The sequence below is a fragment of the Plecotus auritus genome, assembly GCF_963455305.1.
Source record: "Plecotus auritus genome assembly, chromosome: 5".
Taxonomy (NCBI): Eukaryota; Metazoa; Chordata; class Mammalia; order Chiroptera; family Vespertilionidae; genus Plecotus; species Plecotus auritus.
The window spans coordinates 174332259-174353585 of NC_137776.1; the positions used below are offsets into that span (position 1 = coordinate 174332259).

The window sequence follows — 21327 nt, forward strand, 5'->3', positions numbered from 1 at the left end:
CTTTGTCTTGCTTTCAAGGTTATTTTTGTAATAAGCTTTGCAACGTGTAAATTGATTGGCGTCAGGGATGCGCTCATTTGTTTGCTTTAATCACGAAGACGAAAATAAAATGCAAAAAGTACGGAGACGGTGTAATGAGCCGCCGTGCAGGATGAAGACCTGTCAGGATGCGGTCGCATTTGCTTCGGAGCCCTTTCTGTTCCCCTGACACAAACTAAAACGAAACACACCGGAAGGTGACAGTCTTGCCCCCAGCAGCCTTACTCTGCTCGCCCCTTCCTCCTAAGACACAGCCACCATCGTGTCTTAATTTATACTGGTGAAGTGAGGTTTTTCTTGTTTGCTTGTCTGTGCGTTTGCTGGCTTTTCTGCTTTTTCATTTCCTTAGCCTCACGTGTTAGCTATTGAAACCGCAGCTGCTTCCAGCCGGCACTTGCAGCTTTTGTTATTATTTGTTATTAATATTTAGTTCATTTCTGTAACAGCCATGTATTTAAAAGTCAGATACAGAAAGTCCCACTGGGTCTTATCTCTCTGGGAACCTTCCTCCCTTCCCTTTTTATGTCAATACCTGTACAAATAGAAATAAATATTTTAATAATGTATTCTTCCAATCTCCTGCTTACGCAAATTCTTACGTCTCTGAGAGCTTGTCCAGCCATGGCGAGGTCTTATCGGGGCCGGATGCCCCAACTGTGCCCAGCCAGGCTGTGTCCTTATTCTGGTAGCTCAAGGTTCCTCAGGCCACTGTGTCCAGTCGAGTGGAGAGGCTTATCTTCATGGGCAAAGGGAGCTGGTTGGCGGCGGTGGCTCTGAGATATTAGACAAGGGCTGTGTGGGGTCGCCGGAGTTCACAGCCGTGATCAGACCTGCTGGCTGCAGCAGGGAGGGGCCGCATGGTGGGGAGTGTGCAGCCCTGGTGGTGGAGGCCACAGACCTGGGTTTGAATCCTATATTCCGCTGCATCTCGGGCAGGTATCCCACCAGAGTGACTGGCAGGCTGTGAGCCTGTTTCTGCAGCCTGCACCTGGGGGTCGAGACCGGCACCTCCCTTGCAGGTTCCTTGGGAAAACAGGGGTCCGGCATGTGGCATCTGTATGCCTGACTCTTACTTACCAGGCATGGTGGCTGATGGGAAGAGGTGGTAAGTAGGGTTATATGGGCGAGCAGAGAACAGGACAATGTGGCCCAGCAAGCATAGAAGCATTCAAAACAGAGCAAAAATTGCTCAGTAGAAAAGCTCTCTGGGAACCCCACTGGTAGTCTATGCCCAGTGGAGGCGAGGCAAGGTGACACCTTTGGGGAGGGCACCATACTCTCAGCGCCCTTCTTTGTCCCCACTGTGAATCTGCATCCCGCCTTGGAGGCAGGGGGCCTGGGGTCAAATCCTGGGTTTGCTTTGAACTTGCTGTGTGACCTAGGACCAGTTGATGGGCCTCTCTGAGCCTTAACCAAGGGTTGAATGAGCAACTTGACCAGACTCTGTCCTGGTGCAATGTCTTAGCACGTGAGAAGTTTTGAGTTCACCTTAGGAGCTCAGGGCTGACATAGGCAAGGCTCTCCTCGGGGCTTCCTGGGCAGCTGCCCAGCTCCCCTGTAGTCTCCCCTCTGTTGGGAATCCTGCTGAGATATCACCAGGCCAAGTCCCGTGTGCTTGTATCATCACTAGCCTTTTATTCACAGCCTGGATTGCATAGTCCGTCTTTAAGTCATGCTGTATGCACCACCTAACTTTACCTCTGTTGATCTGGCCTTTCTAAGTTGGTGAGGGGAACAGCTCCCAGCTCTCACCTAAGGGAGAACTTTGCCAGCCCCCTTATGTCTACTCTGAGTAGTTCTACCAGCACCTAATTTCCTATCCTGTCCTGCTCACCATTGGTTCATGTGGACATGTCTTACCTGTTCACGTGTCTTTTGGATTAGGGCTGATGTGTTGCTCATTCATTGGTGCGTGGGGGGTGCTGTGCAATACAGAGCATGCAGACTTGGGGTCAGGTGGGCTCTGGGATTGGAAACTGCTCTGCCACTGACAGCCCATGTGACCCAGGGATCTCATTTCTGCTCTCTGAGACTGTTTCTTTATCTGTAAAGATCAATATAGATAATATGATCTACTACTTAGGATTGTTGTAAAGAGTAAAATAGATATTATATCGCCAATGATTGGCAATGATGATATGCACATATGAGATGGATAGACATCTTGTCTGGTTAAGTAAATCAGGAACCCCTTGGGAGGCAGGTTCTGGGTTTTCAGATTTCTTTTTAATCTATTCTCACATAGTGTCCTCTGGGGTGTAGGGTTGCTGGGCTGCACCTGCTTGTATAATAGCTTCAGCCAGGGCACTTGGGTGGACATAGGTTTCCAGAAATGCTGTAAAGTGAGCAAACAGCTGTTCAAATCGACAAGAGGGACTTGTCTTCCTAAGTCTTTGAACTTATGAAAACTGTGATCCTCTTCTCCTTCTCTCTCTCCACCTCCTCTAAACCCCAGCTTTCCAGGGCGGAGCATGGGGAAAAGAATCCGCCCTTGCCCCGAGTAATGAGCATGTTATTTCTTACATTCTACCCCTGACCCCCCCGACACACACACATGCACACACGTGCATACATACACATAAGCACACATACAAACTATGCACAGACACATGAACATTCATATCTATATCTTTATATCTATATCATCATGTATTCAATAACTATGTATTGAATACTCACCATGTGATCTAGCACAGTTTTGCCACTGGGGATAGATCAGTGATTAACCTTTGTTACTGTGAATTTTATATTAAAGTGGGAATGACAAACAAACTAAAAAACGATAACAAACAAGAATATGATATAATATATTTGCAGATAATAAATATTATAGACAAAAATGGAGCTGGGTGAGTGGTATTCTAATGCACTCTAGGTGTAGCAGTTGGGATGTAGTGGAAATCTAAAAGGGAACCTGACCGAGAAGGAGGCCCTGGCACAAAGATCTGAAGGAGGCGAGGGAAGAAACTGGGAAGAGAACAACAGGCAGAGAGAGGAGGCCAGGCAGGTTGCTGGGAGGATGCCTGAGGTTTAAGGTGAAGCCATGCTGGATTGAAACAGTTGTTTGTTTTTTATCAAAGAGACAGAAAATGCACATGAAGATCACTAAAAATAATTATTCTCACCATGGATGGAGCTGTTAGCATCCGTCAAGAATTTGGCTGAGGGTATATCCTCTACTCTGAGGAGTCCTACCCACCCTGTGCGGCAGGTGGAACTGTGTGTATTTTATTGACAAGGAAGCAGAGGCGGGAGGATGTGAAATACTTACCTGGTGTCCCATAGCCCATGAGCAACAGAGACGATATTTAAACTCAGATGACATTTAAACATGAAACTCTGCCCTAAGCTCGGCATCGTACTCAGGTTTGGAGCAGTTCTGCTGCCTTCCTCAGACTCCTCCTACCTTTCCAAGTACACCAAAGCCACCACAACCTACCTCATTGCCCATCGGAGGTCCCTGTTTTCCCTTTAAGTAACGCTTTCTATTCCATGTGCAAGTGCGGGGCTAGGGGTGGGGCAGAAGGTGTTTGTTCAAACTCAGAATTCAGAAAGCTACAGATAGAAGAAACCCAGGCACCAATTTTCTTCCATGAAACATTAGGGAGGCAGGGTTCTTTGAAGCGGACATAATTGTTGTTGTTGTTTTTAATAGAGCTTTTTGGATTTTTTTAGATCTAATTAACATACCTTGAAATTCACCCTTTGAAAGTGTACAATTCCATGGATTTTAGGATATTCACAGGGTTGTGAAACCATCACAGCTAATTCCAGAACATTCTAGTCGTCTGAGAAAGGAACCCCATACTCATGAACAGTCAATCCCATCACCCCCCACCCTTCCCAGCCTGGCAACCACTAATCTACTTTCTGTCTCTAGGAATTGGCTTATTGGGGACATTTCATATCAATGGAATCATACAATATATGGTCTTTTCAGCCTGGATTCTTTCACTTAGCGTAATGTTTTCAGGGTTCAGTGAAATTGTGTGAATGAGGACTCTATTCATTTTTATGGCTGAATAATATTCAGTTGTATGGAAATATAACATTGTGTTCATCCATTCATCAGTTGGTGATCATTTGAGGGTTTTTTTTCACTTTTTGGCTATTAAAAATAATGCAGCTATGAAAATTTGTGTACAGGTTTTCTATGGGCATGTTTTCAATTCTCTTGGGTATATTCCTAGGAATAGAATTTTTAAAGAGACCCTTCCCCATTGAATTTTCTTGGTGCTCTTGTTGAAAATCAGTTGATCAAAAAAAAAAAAAAAAGAAAGAAAGAAAATCAGGTGATCATAAATGTCTGAGCTCATTTCTGGACTCTCAGTTTTACTCTATTGATCTATGTCTATCCTTATATCAATATCAGACAGTATGGATTAATGTAATTCTGTAGTAATTTTTGAAATCAGGATGTGTGAGTCTTTCAACCTTGTTATCTTTTCCAAGATGATTTTGGAGTAGCTTGTCAATTTCTGCAAACAAACAAACAAAATAAAAACAGCTAGAATTTTGATAGGGATTGTATTGAATCTATAGATATATTTGGGATTATTTCCATTTTAATAATGTTGTCTTTCCACCCATGAACACAAGATGTCTTTCCATTTATTTAGATATCTTTCAATGATGTTTTGTAGTTTTTAATGTATATATCTCACAGTCCTTCCGTTAAATTTCCCGTGTTTTATTTATTTTGCTGCTATAGTAAATGTAATAATTCCTTAATTTTATTTCCTGATGGTCTATTGCTAGTATATTGAGATACAGTTGACTTTTATAAATCTTTTAACATATAACCTTACTGGATTTTTAAAGATCTATTTTTGTGAATTCCTTTGTTTTTCTATATACAAGATCATGTCACCTGCAAGTAGAGGTAGTTTTACATTTTCCTTTACTAGCTGGCTGACTTTTATTTCTCTTTCTTGCTTAATTGCCCTTCCTAGAACCTTCAGTACAATGTTGAATAGAAATAGTGAAAGTGGACATCCTAGTCTTGTTCCTGATCTTAGGGGGGAGCTTTCACTGTTTCCCATTAAGTATGATGCTGGCTGTGGGTTTTCCACAGATGCCCTTTATCACGTTTGGGAAGGTCCCTTTGTTTATAGTTTGTTGAGTGTTTTTTGTTTGTTTGTTTTAATCAGGAAAGGGTGTTGGGTTTTGTGAAAGCTTTTTCTTTGTCTATGGAGATGATCATGTAATTTGTGTCCTTTTATTCCATTAATACAGTGTATTATATTGGTTGACTTTCATATGCTGAAGCTTGTGATAAATCGCACTTGGTCATAATGTACAATTTTTTACATGTTATTGGATTGTGTTAGTATCTTTTTGTGTCTGTATTTATAAGGGATATTGGACTTTTCCTGTGGTGTTTTTGTCTGGTTTTGGTATCAAAGTAATACTGGCTTCATACAATTTTACTTTTTTGGAAGAGTTTGTGAAGGGTTGGTAATTAATTGGTGTTAACATTTGCTAGAATCATTGGTACATTCATCTGGTAAAGGAAGCAAGGTCCACGGGGAAGGACTTCACCCAAGGTCATAGTGTTGACCAGGGGGCAAAGGCAGGGGAACCCAGGGTTCAGACCCATCTCAGCCAGCATTCAGTGTGTGCATTGTCTCTGGTTCTCATACTACTACTGTTGTCAAAATGTAACAGATGAAGAAATGGAGGCTCAGAGACTTGGTGGGACTTCCCTACACACCCAGTGGCTGAGCTGAAGCTCTAACTAAACCTTATGGAAAACAATGGCCTTATTGCTTATCACACCCTCTGGAGCATTGCCTTTGCCCAGAGGGTTGATTTTCAAGACACATTATTCCCACATTATCTTACATGGGTACCATGAATAAGCAAGACCAGGACGATAACATTTACCGTACCAAGCACTGTCCTAGGTGTTTTCTGTGTTCTTTCTCACAACAATCTTGGGAGTCGGGTATTGTTGACTTCCTTTTATAGGTACGGAAACTGAGGCTCTCAGAGATGATAGGAATAGGAAATGGAGGCCTGATACAAATTGAGCCCTTTAGACTCCAACTGCAGGCTTGCTCTTTCTGCCCACACTCATCCCTCCACCCACGGGAAAGCACAGCTCACACAGGATGTGGAGACTTAGCTTAACTTGAACTAAATAAGAATCATTCTGCCCATAGTGTTCCCTAACTCAACGTCCAAGAGTAAATCCAAATTGGTGGCCTCTGCTTGGCCTCTTCTCCTCTGGACGTGGCTTTGGCAAAACACAGTCTCAAAAGGCACCATGTAGGAAGAGAGAGACCTTCAAGTCAGACATGGGGTGAGGAGAAAGGGGGGTTCGGGTGATGGTGTTCCTGTACTAAGAACTCCTTCTTGTCAAAAGTTAGGAACATGGAGTTCATCCTCCTAATAAACTAACCTCCTCTGAACTGTGACTCAAGACCCCGTTGGGACCAATGAATACCTAATAATTCTATCTATTTGGAAACAGCACTGGACTTTGAGTTAGGAGACCTATGCCGGCGCCTGGCTGAACTATATCCGTGCAGTCTTTGGAAAAGTCAATTCAAATTTCCATGGCTCACTTGCCTCCTTGTAAAATGGATTTAATAACACACACTCCACAGGCACTTGTAAAGAGAACAGAAGACGACTGTATAAAAGCTCCCAGGACTGGGTCTGATACAGAGTAGGTGCATAGGAAATGTGTGTGGAACCTCTTAGCCACTTTCACATCCATAATGACCATTTGGTCCTCATAGCATCCCTGGGGGGTTATCTAGAGGTACCTGAGACACAGAGAGATCAAACAGTCTGGTAAAGCCACCTAGCTCGTTAACAACAAGATTAAACCTATAAGTCATGCCCTCTGTCTCTCAATCCAACATACTTCCAAGTTATGCTTTCCTGCAAAACATTTCTGTAACTGAAGTCACTTGAAAATTATTGGTTTTTATCTGAGTTTTAGAGTCTGTCCAGTACACAATAAAGATAAGAAAAAGGCCACAATCTGCTTTAAAGATCCCAGGACTACAAGTTGAAGTAGAATAGTGAGGCATTCCATGCTTAATTCATTCCTTGACTTGAAACCATAAAATTAGTCTTTGTCTGCTTTGTCCTAAAACAACCCACCAAACAATGAACACCCTCCAACTTTGTGTTATTATTTATTCCCTGAAAATAAAAAAAGGGAAGAAGGGGATGAGAAGGGGAAGGAATGGAGAAGAAGAAAAGGAAGGACAAGGACAAGGACTGCTGTGGGAAGCCAAGTAAAGTGCTAACCTGGATTTTTCTTTCAAGAGGGGTCAGGTTGTACTTGGCAGGTGAATGAATGAACTCCGACAGGTCATTTGCATAGTATTTGTATATTCAAATCCTTTGGCATGTTCACTCCTCTAAGGCTTTTGGGTGGGGAGGGTAAGGATCATCAACCACTTTTTTTAATAGGAAAAATTGAGATTCTTGTAGGTGGTTGACATTCCTGTGGGGTACAGCTAATGGAGGACCCAGGTGGCCGGCATGTCCCACGCTTAATCCGGTATTTTAAAAAAGGAAGAAGGGCCACACCTGAAGCCAACTTGGGTAGGGGCAAGCATACATTTTTACTGAAGTGCTCGTAGCCCTGCATCCCATTTCTTGTGCACTTGGCCATCTCCCTGTTCTTCTATGATATCCCTGAAAGCAAGGACCACACTCATTCTCCATGAGAGTGTATTCCCTGCCTAGTGAAGCGCCAGGTGCCTAGCAGGTTTTCATTGGTACAGACACACGCTGCTGTGGTAACCACTTACTCCTCACTCAGGTATTGGAGATATACCCAACCTGCTTTAATTGTAAATCAATTTGTATTTATTTAATTTTAAATGTCAACCATCCATTTCTGAGTTCTTGGCACTGCGAATTTTAGGGTGCTGCTCATATCTCATTGAATTTTGGGGACTAGGGCAGGGAGAGCAGTGGGTATCTAGCCCTGATTCTAGATTGCTCTTGCCTGTGCCCGAGCTTAGCACCAACATTGGTTTCAGACTTGGCTCCCACTCAGAGCTCTCTTTGCTGCCACACCCACCAACATTCTTTACCTGTTATAGCTCATGAACTTGGAGGGGTTGAAGGGAGTGCCAGTGAGGGGAGCTGATGTTTAGAGTCCAAACACAGACTGACTCACCTTTGTCCCGGGAAGGGTCTCCCATGCCTCAGACAGGGCTGTTTTCAAAGTAGAAGCCAGGAAAGGAGCTGAGTCCTTAATACCATGGTGTCCTCTCTGTGCTGGGCACTGGAATTCAGTATTTATCTTGGTAGAAAGCATGGGTTGTTGCCCGAGTTGGGACATAAGAAGGTTGTTTTTTTGTGTGCCGGGAGTGCGCGGGCTGCCTGTGGAGCAGGGCAGGGGTCCATTGTCAGGTCTCGCTTTGACACTCCTGGACGAAAAGAGAAGAGAGGTGTTTTGCCTGGTGGCCAGCACCCAGCTGGGGAAAACTGGACATGGGAATTCTGGCAGCCGGTTCATATATACCATCTTCTCAGTGCCCTCATGCCCAGGCTGGGAAGCCCAGGGCAGTGCCCAGGGCCATGCTGCTCATTCAGTGTCTGAACCCACCTGGAGTTCAGATCTTCAGCAGGTGGTTTGGGCATTAGACCTGGAAACAGAAGGGCTTTGTGTCCTTGGACAGTCACCCGAGCTCAGTGAGCCCATGTGTGAAACAGGAATGATTTCTAACACTGGGATCAAACACGATAACATAAGCAAACGATCTTACGTCAAGTACTGTCCAAGCTCTAACCATGGTCAACACACTTCTCTCTACATTTTAGGCATGTGGGCCATGTAGTCTCTGTCGCAGTTACTCAGTGCTGCCACTGCCTTGTAAAAGCGCCCACAGAAAATACGATTTAAGCAAATGAGTGTGGCAGTGGTCCATTCAAACATTATTTACAAAACAGGCAGCAGACTCAGCTTGGCCCATGGGCCACAGTGTGCTGACCCTGCTCTAGATGCATCAGTTACCATTGGTGACACAACAAATGACCTTAACATTTAGCGGCTTAGGGCAACCATTTGATTATGCTGATGGATTTTGTGGGTCCAGCGTTCAGACAGGGCACAGCAGGTTGGACTGTCTTTGCTCCATGAAGTCTGGGGCCTCAGTTTCAATGCTTGAAAAGTTGGGGGTGACTTGGCTACTTGGGCTGAAATTACCTGAAGGTTCCTTCATCCATCCATCTGGAGCCGGGGCTTGGATGACCCTAACACGAAGACCCCTGAGGCACCTGGAGTAGCTGTTCCTTGTGGCATGGCTTCTTCACCCTGGGATGTCTTGCGCAGAGGCTCAGGGCTCCAAGCGAGAGTGTTTCAGCGAGCAAGGTGGAAGTCGCATAGCCTCTTATGACCCAGACTCAGTAGTCACCCGATGTCTCTTCTGCTGTATTCTATTAATCAAAGTGCTTGTGAACTTGCCCACATTCAAGGTGAAGGGACATAGAGCATCCTCCGCCTCTCAGTGGGAGCAAGGTCAACGAATTGGGGAAGGAGCTCATTTTAAGACCATCATAGAAGAGATGAACAATTTAAGCACACACCCAGGTGTGTTTTGAGTTCTTTATCCCACTAATATCCCTTTGAAGGTGGTAATAGTATCAGCCACAGTTTAAAGACAAGAAACACTGAAGAACAGAGAGGTTATTTAACTTGTCCAAGGTCATAATGGTTGTAGATGGTAGAACCAACATTTGAACTTGGGTAGTCAGGCTCCAAAGACTGTTCTAACCATGCACACCATACCCTGCTGCATTGTGGTCATGGAACGAGAATATTTTTTCTGCTCCTCGGGCAGAGCAGGATTCAGACCCCAAGTCTTTGGAATGCTGGGGGCCTAGCAAGTTTCCCTACTAGCCAATAATCAACTACAAAACATTCTTACACACCTGCTCGGGGTCCAGACTGTTCTGTGCACCATGGGTAGGAAAAGGGAAGAGGGATGGTACTTAGTTTTGTCCATAAGAAACCTAACGTATGGGGGCAAGGGGATTGAATTCTGATTTAATTCTCACAACCCTATGAGCTAGAACCCTTCTCCCTACTTTACAGATAAGGAAATCAAGGCCCAGGGTTAAGTTGCTGCTTGCCCAGTAGCTGATAGCATTGAGATTAGAACCCAGAGCCATCTGACATTCAAGCACATGTTCTGTGCCATCCGCTGTGATAGAGAAAAATCTGGAATGGAAAACCCCATCTCTTTCTGAGGGAAAATTCCCCAGGCCCTAGAAGAGTGTCAGATCTAGCCTGTTGCTCAGAGGTGATCCTGGTTTAGTTCTCTCACTGTGGTGACAGGAGACAGAGACCCAGAGGAGGGTGGCCGGGTGCCCCTGGCCCTCCAGCTCCCCAGCCCTGAGCTGAGCTGCCATGCTGTGCTGGGAACAGCCGGGAGGGGAGTGATGGTGGTTGAAGGGGGGGCAGGCAGTGAGGTTGTTTGCCAAAGCTGGGGGTTTGGGGGATGGGGGCGGAGCATTTTACAAGACCAGGGCTTCTGGCCTGGAAACATCTGTTTCCCTTCAAATCAGCAAGGAGACTTTTGCCTCCCCAGAATGCCTAAATCATGTGGCGGCTGGGGAAGAGCAGGCGTTGGCCTGGAGACTTCAAACGCATTCCCCCGTACTCTCGGGGACCGTCCTGACGTGGGCCTCAGGGGCCCTGTCTCGGCTCTTACCCCCTGTCAGATCCGTGAGAAGCTCTCACCGCCAATTAACTTCTCAGTTTCATTCTCTCACCCCTGCTGTGTGCGGGGCCTGGGGTCTTGGATGAGACCAACAGCAGCTTCCTCCCCACCCACCTCCTCTGATGTCCACCAGGACAGCTTGCTCTGGGTGAGGGACTCAGGCCCTGTGCCGTGGCATCATAATAACACTAGTGACAATAATGCCCACAGCCGTCTCGCATGGAGGGTAGCACAGGCCGGGCATCATGGCAAGCACTTCCATACCACATTTCATTCGTTCCAAAGAGGACCCTATACAGTGGGATTTAATAGTATGATTCGTATTGTGCAGGTGGGTAAACTGAGGCAAGGTCTCACAATACGTGGGGAGCCAGAAGTTAAAACCGCATCGCCTGATTCCAAAGCCATGCTTTTAGCTGTTCCCCTCTTCTGTCTCCTGTCACTACCCTTCAGTGTCATCACATTTTGTTCCTATTACGGATGGAAAAACTGATTTCCAGACAAGGGAACCACTGCCTCATAGTTAACCGAGGCACTCATTCAGTCATTCATTCATTCTGGAAAGTATTTGCCAGGCACCTCATGATTTAGGTAGCTGAGTCCGGGGTGGAGGTGGATAGAGGTGGGTCCTGAAGATACTCACCTACTCATGGGGCAAGAGAAAGGTGTATGGATGGACACTGGCCATCCCGGGTGGCCTGTGTTCTCACAGGGTCTCTTGCAGGGAGAAAGGCTTTCCGGAGGAGATGAGGTTTGATTGGTGCCTCCAGGACAAGGTGGCGAGGGTCCAGTGGAGAAGGGAAAGGGTGGCCCTGACAGAGGGTACAGCATGTGCAAAGGCAGAGGCGGAATCCGTGTTCTAGAATCATTTGCCGCTGGATATGATCCTGCTGTGGGTCAGAGTTGCAAACAGATTGGTAAATGAGGCGGGATGGGTGGCCACAGTTCATTTGCAACTCAGTGATGATTACTGTTCCTTGAATGGAGATGATGAAGTGGCGCTCAGGGTCCCTGGTAAGGGGTTTAGAGTTTGTCCTGAGGACGTTGGAGAAACATGGACCAATACTTTGCGTTCAAATATTCAATCCCAACGCACTTCCCCACAGGTTGAAATCCCAATGCACTAAGCCCTCTTGCCTTAGGCATCTGTGCAGAAGCTGGGACGTGGACTCAGGTCTTTAGCCACCTCGGCCAGTGTTCTTTCTCCTGAAACAAGACCACAGGGAAAAACAGCGAGGGTTCGAGCCTGGAGCGCCCGGTTCCTACGTAGCCCAGCGCACTTCGTCCTCGGAGCACCTCTTTTATAATAACAGTGCCCTCGGGGTGCAATGGGACCAAAATCAGCTATCGAAGAAACACAAGGAGGAGCTGGAAAAGCCAGGGTGGGTCCTTGTTCGAGTCTTTTTCCTCCCTGGGCCTCAGTTTCCCCTCCGTAACATTCGGATGTGGAGTTTATGATGGCTCTCGGCCTGTCCCAGGGGCAAAAAGAAAATGAAAGAACTGAGCAGAAGGTAGCCGGCACCCTGTTGGATCCCTGAGAAACGCAGAGGTCTGGCTGCTCCCTCTCGGTCGCTCTCTCTCCCCGCTTCTCACTCTGCTCTCCGGGCGGGCGTGGACATGGGTCTGTTTCTCTCTCTCCCTCTCCCTTTCCCTCTTCCTTCTCCCTGTCAGAGGCCTCCACACTCTTCCCTTCACAAAGGGCCCCCCAGGCCCGGTCTGGTCCCCTAACAGCTTTCAGATGTGTCTCTGGAACAGTTCTTCAATTACAGCTGAGACAGGCAGAAAGCGTATGGCCTTGTGACTTTTGACCCAGGCCTGTGAGGTTGACATCTTCCTCTTTCTCCACCCCTCTGTCCCTGCCAGCAGGGTGGCCCAGGCCGCCTCCATCCTGGGCCTCCCCTGATACATTCGGTTACTCTCATAACACAAACAGTCGCTACCTTTTAGGGAGCGAGGATTGAACCAGGCCTGTCCCAATCATTATATCGTTGAGTCCTGATCCGCCATGTGTGAGATGTGGATAATGTCACCCTATTTGACAGGTGCAGAGCTCAGGGAAGGTGAAGGGGAAAGCAAGGATTATCCCCAGGTTTTATAACCTAAAAACCTGAGACTCCTTCTTCCCAACATACCGTTGTTCATGCTGCCTGGCTAAGCAGAGAGGTGACCCTGAACCCTCTCGGTGGAGGAGATGTATTGCAGAAGCACCATGGAAACCTACATAGCCAATGGGAAAGCAGAGTTAAAAAGAATCCACCTCCTCATGTCTGGGCTCATTCACAGAGTCCACTCACTGCAGCCTTTAATGTTTCCCTCCATTGAAACGCATCCCCTTCTCTCCCACTCAAAGAAAGCATTTTTCAAACATGTACTATTGCACAAATAAGTACTCTTCTATGGTCTTTATAAAAATCTGCAACTTACAAGCCCCTTCTCACACATCCTTCTGCATGGTCCTCCTTGAGACAGCCTCGCCCTGTTCCCATATTGTTGAGGCAGAAACTGACACTGAGAAATGAGATGTGGCAGGCTGGAGTCGCTTCATTTACTCAACTACTTACTGCATGCCTACCATCTACACAGTGCTGGGTTCCACGCCAGGGGCGCGGCAGTATCCACGCTGAAGTGCACACCCAGGCTGGGGCTTGGGTCCCGCCTCCTCCACTTTCTAGATGGGTTGTTGTATGGGTAGTAAGGACTTACTCAATGTCACCCAACACTGTCCTGACCCCCCCTACTTTGCTACTTATTTCCACATCCTGAAGTTCCTTTGCGATCTTGCTTTCAGTCCCTCCCTCTGCAAGGTTTCCCAATCTGAACTCACCTTGCAGAGCCCTTACGTTTCACATCCACGCACGCTGCGCCGTGAGGTGGACAGCAGCCTCCTGTCACTGACACCTGAAGCTGTAGACGCAACCCGCCTGCGAGTCACTTGGTAGCCGTCGGGTACCAGATCCACTGTCACGGTATCACAGTGCTTGTTACTCTCATTTTACTTCATAAAGGCCCCAACGCACAGGAGTAGTGATGCTGGCAATTTGGACGTGTCAAGGAGGAGCCATAACGTGCTTCCTTTCATTGAAAAGGAAAAACTTTATAACTTAATAAGGAAAGAAAAAAAAATGTACGCTGAGGTTGCTAAGAACAAACCTTCTATCCATGAAATTGCCTAAAAGATCTTATTGTAGGTATGTATTGTACGCATAGAGTCAGGTTCTATCTGCAGTTGTAGGCATCCACTGAGGGTCACAGGACATATTTCCCTTGGGTAAAGGGGGGCTATTTTACAATATGGTTAAGAACATAATCTTTGGATTCAGGCAGATCTAAGTTCTGGGTCCCTGTTGCTACTTAATATGTAATAATCGGTCAGTTACTTACATCTTTGGAACCAATGTCCTTATCACCAAAATGTAAATAGTCACGGTACCCACCTCATAATAATGAAATAATGCATGTAAATGGCCTGGTACCTGTGAGCACTCTTTAGCTGGCAGCCATGCCTAGCGTGACAACGGGGCAGTGTGCTGGGTTCCCTGTACCTGAACTGCCAATTGTGCAAGGAAGGACTGTTTCTTCCTGATTCACATACGAGGAGACGAGGATCACAGAGGATAATCAACTAGCCTAAGGCATGACTCTAGTGAGCACCACTCCAGTGGGTGCCCATTGGGCTGCAAGACTCCTGCTGCTTCCGCACAGCATGCCACCAGGGCTCTGGGCGGTCCCTCCTCCACCCTCTCCCAAGGCCTCTGCAGCCAGAGGGCTCAGTGCTGACGTTCCTGTAGTGTGAGGAGGTGTCTCTGTGGGCCTGTCACGGTCCCAGTGGCATGTCCCATTGCAGCTGAGGATGTGGAGCATGTATGGTCATGGGGCTCGCAGCCAGCTTGGCTTGTGGCATTACAGATACAAACTTTGCCTGATCGGCTGACAAATTCCTTTGTGCACCGAGAATGTCAGCTTCCTACTGCTTGTTATTTCAACTGGGGAAGCAAAGAGAGGACGTTGCTACTGTACTGTCTTAATTACAATGAGATTCCGTATTAATAGTAAGGAGTAGGTTAGAAACCTATTCCTGGGATGGGCTAAGTATGTCCCAGTTCTTTAAAAGAGAAATTGAGCTATTTTAAAGAGGTTTACACACACACACACACACACACACACACACACACACACACACACACACACACACACACACAAGACAAATGGTCTTTTTCCCATAAAGATACTGGCTTCTGCTTTCTGTGACCCTTGTACCAAGAAGTTCTGATTCACGGTGTCTTTGGTAAAAAACATCCTTTGGGGCGTCAGACCACCAGGAATCCGTGCTTGGAGGACCCGTGTAGATCACCCAGTCCAGACCCCCAAAGCCAGCAAGGGTAGACCTGGAGCAGCAGGAGTCGAGAGCCAAGGGTATGGCTTTAAAGTAAGACAAACCAGGCTCCAAGTCCTGGCTCTTTTCTTTGTCTAATCTTGTGACTTCAGGCAGATTGCATCATTTTTTTGATCTTCGGTTTCCTCTTCTGAAAGATGGAGACAATAAATGTGATTATTTATTTAAGAAACCCCACAATATATAGAAATGGCACTGTCTCATTATAGTTGGAGTTAGGCGAGTGTACCTAATAGAATTATATGTGTACAGAGTTGGTATCCACAGACCTTTGGCCAGCTGACAGTTTTTAAATTTATGGGCTTTGGAGTCAGACAAACCTAATTAATCTGCCAGTCCCAGGAATTACTCTGTGGTTCTGGGCAAGCTACTTCCTCTTCCTGACCCTCATATAAAATAGAGTAATAGTAGCTATTTTTTTAGGATTGTTTGGGGGAATTAATAGTGAAAATGCAGGTAAAACTGCTCAGCTCAGTGCTTGACACATATTAAAGTCCTAGTACATATTAATTAAGTTGTAAAATAAACTCATTTATTAAGTGCCTACCATGTGCAGTCAATCAGGGCTCATCATTCTGCTACTCGGAGACGGTACTCTTAGCCCATTTTATGTAACATGGGGTATTGGGGAAGGAGGAAAGGAAAGAGGCCCCCTGAGACCACAGTTTCTTCTACTTGAACCCGGGAAGCCTCTTCCCATGCTCACTACCACCTCTGTCCTTGAGGACAGATGAAAGAGGACGGCATGACAGAGACAAGACACTCAGATGCTCAACAGTCCTATTCAGGTTGCTTCTGGCCTTCAGGGCTCACCTCCTCTGGTAAGTCTCTTTAGACTTTGTTTAAACCACAGAACGTTGCGATCTGGAGGCGTGAAGGGTCAGGGAGCCTTCTCAAGGTAGGCCAGAGGGTAGGGACTGCTCCAGAAAGAATTCTGTGCGCTGGATTGGACCCGAATCCACCTGGCCCGCGGCTTCCAGCTCTTTCCTTTTAAAGCCACACTGTCTGTCTACGTCCCCTAGCACAGCATGGAGCTCGGGTGACATCATTGAAAGGTGGGGACATGCCTTGTACCTAGAATAACACTGAGACTCGCACAGGTGCCCACCAACCTTCCACCTCGCATCATTTTACTAAAGCCACACCCGCTGCCTATTCCTCCAACAGTCTGGGCTCCTTCTCTCCTCAGGGCCTTTTCTTACTGCTCTCCCTGTCTGGAAGGCTCTTCCCCCAGGTCTTCCTCCCGTAAGCCAGTTGCTTCTGACTATTCACTTCTCAGCCCAGTCCTGCTCTTCACCTAAGTTCTCCGTGGACAACGCTGTCTAAAGCATCCACGTTCCCCCTCCACATTAGTCTTCTTCACCTTCTCCTATAATATTACTTCTCACATTTACCATTATAGAATATTTTGTTTACTTTTTGATTCGCTTTATGCATGCAAGGACCTTGAATCCCATCTTTATAACCTGAGCACCTTCCTACAATAATTCCTGGTACACACTTAATGCTCAATAAGTATTTGTTAAATAAATGAATGGAGTAAGATATGTGAGTGTACCCAGCTATGTAGGATAGCATTGGGGTTCACTTCTCAAGTGCTCTGTTCCTCAGTAGCTATGAGTCCCTGGAAAGATGTGCAGTCTAAGTCTCAGTTTCCTCAGGGGTGAAACACAGGCGATAATAATCCCTGACTTCCAGGTTTGCTTGCTTATAAATGAACAGATTAAGTCCAAAGGGCCCAGGAGGCATTGGTGCTCAGTAAATGGTTTATAATTATCTTTTTTTTTGGAAATCATTTCTCCTGCAGCTTGAGTGTTCCCAACCACACCTGTGCTGTGGTTCGGGTTCCTCTTTGCATTGCTTGTCCGGGGCTTCTCAGAAGCCACAGCCCGGTGCTGTGTTTTCTTGCTGTGCTGCAGATTCACTCTGTATGCTGTGGACACACGGGGGAGGCACTCGGAGCTCAGCACAGTGACCCTGAGGACAGCCTGCCCACTGGTGGATGACAACAAGGCAGAAGGTAGGTGACCTATTGCTTCACTTCCCAGGGAACTCCCATATTGTCTCTTAACTTTTGTACCCAACAGTCACTAACCACCACCCCTTTCCCGCCCTCCACATCTATTGGCATTGGGAGAAGAAAGTAAAGGAACTGAGGGAGGAGGAACATGGAGCTAAATTCATCAAAGCCATAAAAGAAACCCAGGATGGTCCACAATATCTTTGCCAGTGGACAGACCTGCTCCTCTTTTATAGAGTTTGTCTGTGTTTTGATTTTGAGTCAAGCAATGATGGAGCGGCAGAGACCCCTGGCTGTATCCTGACCCTTCGCCTGCACTTCTTAGAGATCAGTCACTTTCGTTCATTTCAGTCTATGCTGCAGCTGGCAGAACAGTGGCACCTAGAAGACCACTTTGCCGGGGCGGACCAGCAGCCCCCAAATGACGGATGAACAGATTGATGCCTCTGGGATGTGGACTCTGTGCAAAAGAGGGCTAAGGGGCCCCTGGCTTTAGTAGCCAGAGCAGCTTCTATTGCCTGGCTCGTTAGGCCTTTATTGGAATTTTTATCTTTAGATACAATCAATAGGGTGAGTAATCTTGGGAGGACACATGTTTACATTGTCCTCTAGGCAAGGGCATCCAGGGATTAAGCATAAGGATTCCAGTAAACCCTCAGGGGGTCTGCACATGGACCTCTCACCTACTTAAAAAGGTCAAGGAATAATTAAGGGCACCACCTTTGACACTCCTCTAAGTCGGAATTCTGATAAACAGGGTAGGCGGCATTCCACACACTTCCCTTTTGTCAGAATGTCCTCCTTATAAACTTTCCAACCAAGTCTCGAGTGCTCCCCAACACCACTTCAGCTTGCTGCACCCGTGTAGACATCACTAGCTGAGCACAGCACACTCTCCCATCCAGCTTGGGGGTGGCCTCAGAATCCTCTGCAGCATAGAGCTACAACGAGAGAGCGGTACTATCAGTCAGAGTTCACATGCAAGATTAAACCTTTCTGCTGCTCCTGTTCCATGGAATTGTAAACATCAGGCAAAACACCTGACAAAATAGAACCAGTCCATCAGATCCACCGTACACTTCATTCTGCGCAACGTGTAGATGCAGTCTCTCTGTCAGGACTGGCAAAGATGAGATAGCAGCTCAAGCCCTGCTGGTTCACTGCAGGCTGAGCAAGTGCTTTCTAAGGCCCTGGCACAAGCAATGCAAGAGACATGGTAACCTCCTTTTCGGAGTTCATGTTCCACAGGGAGAGAGACATTTCTACAAAAGGCTCGAGAACAAATGTTCTGTGTGCAAGTAGGCGAGAGGAAATGGTGAGCTATTGAGTCCCAAAGGCAAAGGGACTTGAGATGTTTTCCTGAGAATTTTATTAATTCTACTTTAAAATAACGCAGCCCAGTTGGAGTGGCTCAGTTGGTTGAGCATCATCCTGTACACCGAGAGGTTTCATGTCCGATTCCCTGTCAGGGCACATACCTGGGTCGTGATTTCAATCCCTGGTCAGGATATGTATGGAGGGCAGCCAATCAGTGTCTGTCTCTCTCTCTCTCTCTCTCTCTCTCTCTCTCTCTCTCTCTCTCTCACACACACACACACACACACACACACACACACACACACAACCTTTCCTCTCTCTGGGTATGTCCTTAGATGAGGATTAAAATAAATAAAAAAAGATACCTTAAAATAATACACTCACATTGTTAAAAAATATAAGAAAGATAAAAATCAGAGTAGAAAATAATGCAAAGTAAAAGTAAATGTGCCCCCCAGTTCTCCTAGAGGCAGCTGTTGTTAGCAGTGACTTGGGGACATATATAAATTTTGATCAGTCTTCAAAGATACAGAGATGTGCTTTCTACTCAGGAGAGCAGCCTATTAAGTTCCATCAATTGGTTGGAATGGCAGAAGGCATATGAATGATCATGAATGGCAAGCGGAAGATTCTGGATTTCCTTTGAACAATTACTGAATGGGGACCTGTCAGACCTGATCACAGAAACATGCAGGGAAAATGGCAGAGGGGAGACAGAAGTAGACTATTGAGATGAGCCCATGACAGTTTACTTAAGCCTCTGTACTTGCTTGAAAGTTGAATGTTAAATCACAGGCACAAAACTTACGTTAATAATGAAGCTTGCCGTTATGAGCACTAACTTTGTGCCCAGCCCTGTGTCACGTCCTCCACATTCAGTTTTTAATTTAGTCCTCCCAGTGCTCCTCAGAGTAGACATTGTTACCACTAGTTGAAAAGAAAACGGAACACAGCTAGTTCCTGACACGTTCAGGATACAACTGACGTCTGTCTGCCCCCAAGGACCATGCAAGTGAATTCCTGCATGGATACGCCTCCCTTGCATGTCTCCATCCTCACTTTCCCTACTGTCCAGTGATCTGTGCCTTCTTCCACCTCAGAGATAGCCGACAAGATCTACAATCTGTACAATGGGTACACGAGTGGAAAGGAGCAGCAGACTGCCTACAACATGCTTATGGAAGTCTCAGCCTCCATGCTGTTCCGAGTCCAGCACCACTACAACTCTCACTATGAGAAGTTTGGGGACTTCGTCTGGAGGAGCGAGGATGAGCTGGGGCCCAGGTATGCACATATGAGTGTGAGTAGAGGGATACATTCTTCTTGCTTTCATTAGACTTGACTGGACCCTTTTCCCTGTAGGCTGAGAATGGGCTTTATCTAATAAATAAGGATTGCACTCACCTTGGTCTCATGTTGGGGCTAGATAGAGATTGGACATGGGAGGGAGGAAGAATCTTGGAATCTTAGCTTCTTGGACTCCTGGAATGTCAGATAAGAGAGAAACATCAGTGCTCTTCTGATTAATTGCTCCCCTTGCCCAACTTCCACCTCTGATTTTAGAGACTGGACTCTTGGGCTCCTTGAGGGGCTGTGTCCTAACCGAGATCATGGAGAGGCACCATTGACAGGCCATGGCCCCAAATCCAGGGATCTTCCCACTCTTCCATAAGAAATCTGAGATTTTCTGGAATGAAGTCCAATAATGACCATGACTAAATACATTCATAACACATGTTAAGGTATGCTTTTTGTCATCAGCAGTTACTGTCAACCACTATTCTAAGTGCTATAGAGGATTCAAACATGACTAAGATGCAGTTGCCATTTTCTGAAGCTTCATAAAGCAGCATATGAAATGGTGGCTGCATTTCCTGCCTTGCACCTAACAACGTCATCCATCCATTCGTTCATTTTTTCAGCACATACTCGTTAGCACATCTTACATGTTAGTTGTTGACCATGCAATGGTAAAAGGTAGAAGCAATCCCTACCTACACGTAGGTTGCTTTTGCAGGTAATTAAACAAGCAATAGCACAGAATTAGGAATAGTAAGTGTCATGACAGCAAAATAATAGGTCCCTTTGGGCAGGTGAGGCATAGACACCTGGTGAAGGCTTCCCAAGGGCTGACACTCTGAGACCCAAAGGGGGAGGAGAGGTCAGGCAAGTGGAGGGAGAGAAGGATTGGAGGGTCTGGAGCAGAAGGACTCCCTGGGAAATGCTCAGAGGAGATGATGATATTACAGTACAGCTAGGTTTTTCCCTCAAAGTTTGATCATTCGCCTGCCACATGTATGATTTTTGTCATATCACCATACCATATATATTTTGTTCATTTGCTACCTCTTCCTTACATTCAGTTTTTACTGCAAATATGTTTGAAAAGAAAACACTGTGTCATCTTGTAAAGGGTAGCATAGCACCATCTAACCTCAATAGAAAATTAAACCTAAACATTCATACAATGGACAAACCACACCATTTTGTTCCATCCTGGAGCAACTCAAGGCTCTTCCTTTAAAAGGGGAGATTGGTGAGTGTTAGAATAGTGCTAAGACACAGTCCCAAACCAAGATGTGTGTGTGTGTTTTTTTAAGTAACCTGGAGGAAGGGACGAGAGTGAACAAAGGAGGTAGCTGTTTTCCCAGTGTGATTCGCTGTTGTTTAATACTGGGTATATGATCATCTCAAGCACCACCTCAAATCCATTCCCCCGCCTCAGGGGAACTCCTTCTGCACTTCGGTAAACACTGTGTGTGTAAGAACTGAAAGAATTTCCAAATTGTCAGAGCAAAGTGTGTGACAGCAGGAGTGGTAAAAGATAAGAAGCGGGAGGTCAGCAGGGGCCAGTCCTGAAT

The 21327-nt window shown here is 46.2% G+C and overlaps 1 protein-coding gene across 3 annotated transcripts in view; it reads left to right on the forward strand.

The window, feature by feature from the left end:
- Nucleotides 1-21327, forward strand: part of ASTN2 (astrotactin 2) — a 765958-nt gene that overhangs the window by 732996 nt on the left and 11635 nt on the right. For all 3 annotated transcript variants that reach the window (XM_080667806.1, XM_080667807.1, XM_080667808.1), the window contains 2 exons: nucleotides 17049-17149; nucleotides 19567-19750. In XM_080667806.1, coding sequence (XP_080523932.1) covers nucleotides 17049-17149; nucleotides 19567-19750 — 285 coding nt within the window. The remainder of the gene's footprint in view (nucleotides 1-17048; nucleotides 17150-19566; nucleotides 19751-21327) is intronic.